The sequence below is a fragment of the Octopus bimaculoides genome, chromosome 2, assembly GCF_001194135.2.
Source record: "Octopus bimaculoides isolate UCB-OBI-ISO-001 chromosome 2, ASM119413v2, whole genome shotgun sequence".
Lineage (NCBI taxonomy): Eukaryota > Metazoa > Mollusca > Cephalopoda > Octopoda > Octopodidae > Octopus > Octopus bimaculoides.
In genome coordinates this window covers 192,109,771-192,113,105 of record NC_068982.1, presented here as the reverse complement: position 1 = coordinate 192,113,105, position 3,335 = coordinate 192,109,771, and the positions used below count along the sequence as shown (strand labels likewise).

The 3,335-nt window shown below is 39.0% G+C and overlaps 2 protein-coding genes across 6 annotated transcripts in view; one reads left to right on the top strand and one right to left on the bottom strand.

The window, feature by feature from the left end:
• Window positions 1–3,335, bottom strand: part of LOC106881939 (long-chain fatty acid transport protein 6) — a 55,125-nt gene that overhangs the window by 27,791 nt on the left and 23,999 nt on the right. For all 5 annotated transcript variants that reach the window (XR_008263508.1, XM_014932467.2, XM_052965833.1 and 2 more), the window contains 2 exons: window positions 3,142–3,252; window positions 796–1,011 (listed from right to left, as the gene is read on the bottom strand). Coding sequence is in view for 4 of the 5 variants with exons in the window: in XM_014932467.2 (XP_014787953.1) it covers window positions 796–1,011; window positions 3,142–3,252 (327 nt within the window). In the remaining variant the exon portion in view is untranslated. The remainder of the gene's footprint in view (window positions 1–795; window positions 1,012–3,141; window positions 3,253–3,335) is intronic.
• LOC106881941 (Golgi phosphoprotein 3 homolog sauron) overlaps window positions 1–3,335 on the top strand; it is a 148,603-nt gene that overhangs the window by 130,216 nt on the left and 15,052 nt on the right. The gene's annotated exons all lie outside the window — the stretch shown is intronic.

Here is a 3,335-nt window from a genome sequence, read left to right as displayed (position 1 = left end):
CGCAATCGTCTCTTTTGCACGCCACAACTGATGCTTCTAATGTTCAGCTTTTCTCTCAAGATACTTACACTCTGACGGGTATTCACATTGACATTACACATCCAACGGAGCATACTGGCTTCATTCCTTGCGAGCTTACGTATGTCCTCAGCAGTTACAGCCCATGTTTCACTGCCATGTAGCATGGCTGTTCGTACACATGCGTCATACAGTCTGCCCTTTACTCTGAGTGAGAGTCCCTTTGTCGCCAGCAGGGGTAAGAGCTCTCTAAACTTTGCCCAAGCTATTCTTATTCTAGCAGCTACACTTTCAGCGCACCCACCCCCACTACTAACTTGGTCGCCCAGATAGCGGAAGCTATCGAATATATATACATACATATATATATATATATACATACATACACACACATAGATAGATATATATGTATATATATATATATATATACGCACACAGACATACACTGCGTCCCACATTATTATGCAAATCAGGACTGTTGAATAATTTTTACCCTCAAATTTAAGGTTTTCTGCTGTTTATTATTCTAAATATATAACCATATAATTCTAAACAGGTTGACTATCATTTTAATCTATTCACTACACATGTAAATATATTCCATCAATATTCATTGCATTTATATAACGTACTGGGGTTTAACAATGCATTAATAATTAATACAACAACTTAGGATATAGGTAGACATATATAGCTGTGTGTGTGTGTGTGTGTGTGTGTGTGTGCGTGCATGTGTAGTGTGCATTCTGTGATCAATAATTGCAGCTGTTGATTTACCTGTGGTGCCTGATGTGTAGATATAACAGAACAAAGATGACATATGTAATGGCTTCCTCAAAGAAGGATCTACTATTGCATCTGAAGACAATTCCAAAACATCATCAAATGACAAAAAGTCTGGTAAAATACAGGATTTCGTTGAAGTTGATACGACATAGATTGGGATGTGGAATTCAGGTTGGATTTCTTTCATGTTGTTTTGAATATCAATATCTGGAAAAAATGGAAAGAAAAAGAGAAAATGATGTTTGGTGAAATATTGGTCTCAAATTTTGGCACAAGGCCAGCAGTTTTGTAGGAGAATTTCATTGACCCCAGTGTACAACTGGTACTTATTCTATTGACCCTGAAAGGATGAAAGGCAAAGTATGATCTTGGCGAAATTTGGACTCCAAACTTAAAGACAGATGAAATGCCACAAAGCATTTTGCCTGGCATCTTCATAATTCTGTTAGCCGACCATCTTAAATGTTTGGTGAAATATTATAAAAAGGGTTGTTCTGCTTTGAAGTGACATCCGTAAATATTTTAGATTCCACAGACAGGAACAATTGAAACAAAGTATTGAAAGATTAATGAGTCAGCACTTCATCTTCAGGTTCCAGTGACAGAGAAAGACATTTCTAAATTTACTTTTATTTTTTTAAAGATTTGATTGCAAAAATGCATAAACTAGTGGAGTAGAAAGAAGGACCAACCAGCAACACTGTTGCCCTAGGAGGGGTGGCAGTGAGTGTAAGAGGGAAATTCTATGCAGTTACTCAAACTGCTAGAAATAGCAGCCAAATAGTCATCAAATTACATCCTAACATCACAAAAAACAAATGACATATGGGTCGTTGAAATCTGGGATATAATAAAGGATTGTCAAAGAGTGGAATGCCATGGATGACAGGATTCCTGAATCAGAAATGACTAAAGAATGAACTATGGCATTGCCGCTGTCACCATCGTTGATGTCTGCAGGGGAACCTGGTTGTGTACGTGTCTATGGATGGTCATTATACCAATAAAAATTAAAATACATGTAACTAGATCAATACCACTTCTTTATTTCCCTAATTAACTGTCCAGCGGTTTGTTTCATGTATTTTGATTGAACAGTCAATTAGTTTTCTCTGTCAAAGTCCTTTCGTTGCTATTCACATCAATGCTATGCCTTCACTCTTCAAGGTCAGCTTTGAGTCAGCCTCAGAATTACTCTTATGCCTCTCTCTCTCTCTCTCTGTGTGTGTGTGTGTGTGTGTGTGTGTGTGTGTGAGTGTGAGTGTGTGTGTGTGTGTGTGTGTGTGTGTGTGTGTGTGTGTGTGTGTGTGTGTGTGTGTGTGTGTGTGTGTGTGTGTGTGTGTGTTATCATCATCATTTAACGCCTGATGTCCATGCCGGCATGGGTTGGGCAGTTTGACGGCCAGAGCTGGCTAGCTACACCACGCTCCAGTCTGGTTTTGGTTTCTGGGGCTGAAAGCTTTTTTTTTGTGGCACAGGCGTTTCTACATGGCGCAGCACCGGCACTTTTATGTGGCACCGCCATGAATGCTTTACATCACTGGAAGGACCAGTCGTAACATTTCTGCCGTGGGGCACGGGTCTTCTTGAGAATGGCAAGGCATCAAGCATCTTAGTCCTTTGTCATCTCGCCTAAAAGATTCAGCATCCTGAGGTCATTCTTCAGTACTTCGTCCCATGTCTCCCACTTCCACATATTCCATCTACTTTGAGAGATTGGCACTTTTTTATGGATCTGTCAGCATCCACCCACATCACCATTGCAATCTTCTCGCTTGCACACAGCATCCAATTCCTCTTATGCCTAACTTCTGTCTCAGAACATCTAGCCTCGTTCCTCCCTAACCTTTGCCTGTTCTCTGCATTCAGGGCCCACATCTCTCTATCATTTGTATACTTTCTATTTAGTGTTGGCATTGTCTCATTTATGAGAACAGACTTATGCATCTGTCTTAGCAATGAGTTGCACAAGTATTTACACAAGATTTCGATTCCAGTTTAATTCAGCAAGCCACTATCTTCATCTTGGACATGGTGGTAGAGTATTGACAATTGTTTCCTGTCCTTAAACTCCAAGTTGTACTCATTTAGCCTCTCAGCTAAACTCCTAGAAGTCCTTCCCAATGTACGTCAGATTCCATTTCCTACAATCACCCTCCATGCATTCTATTTGGTAGACTACATTTCTGGTCTTACAGTTAATGCTAGGTTTAAAAGAGCACACAATGCAGTTCCTGTCTGTACAAAGTGGTCTTGTCAGAGTTGCACCTCTTATGTAACTGTCTTCAACATGACTGTTGAGGGGGTTAAGCTGCTTATATGGAAATATATACTTACCACTATCAATAATGATAATCTTTGGATGGCTGATTTTCAAATTATGAACAAGGCCACTACTTCGAAGATTGTAGTTCAATAAGGAAGGAATGGCACCAATTTTGGTAAGACCTGTCAAAATAAATAATCAAATCAGTTTAAAATTAAAAGCTAACAAATATTATATATATATATATATATATATATATATATAT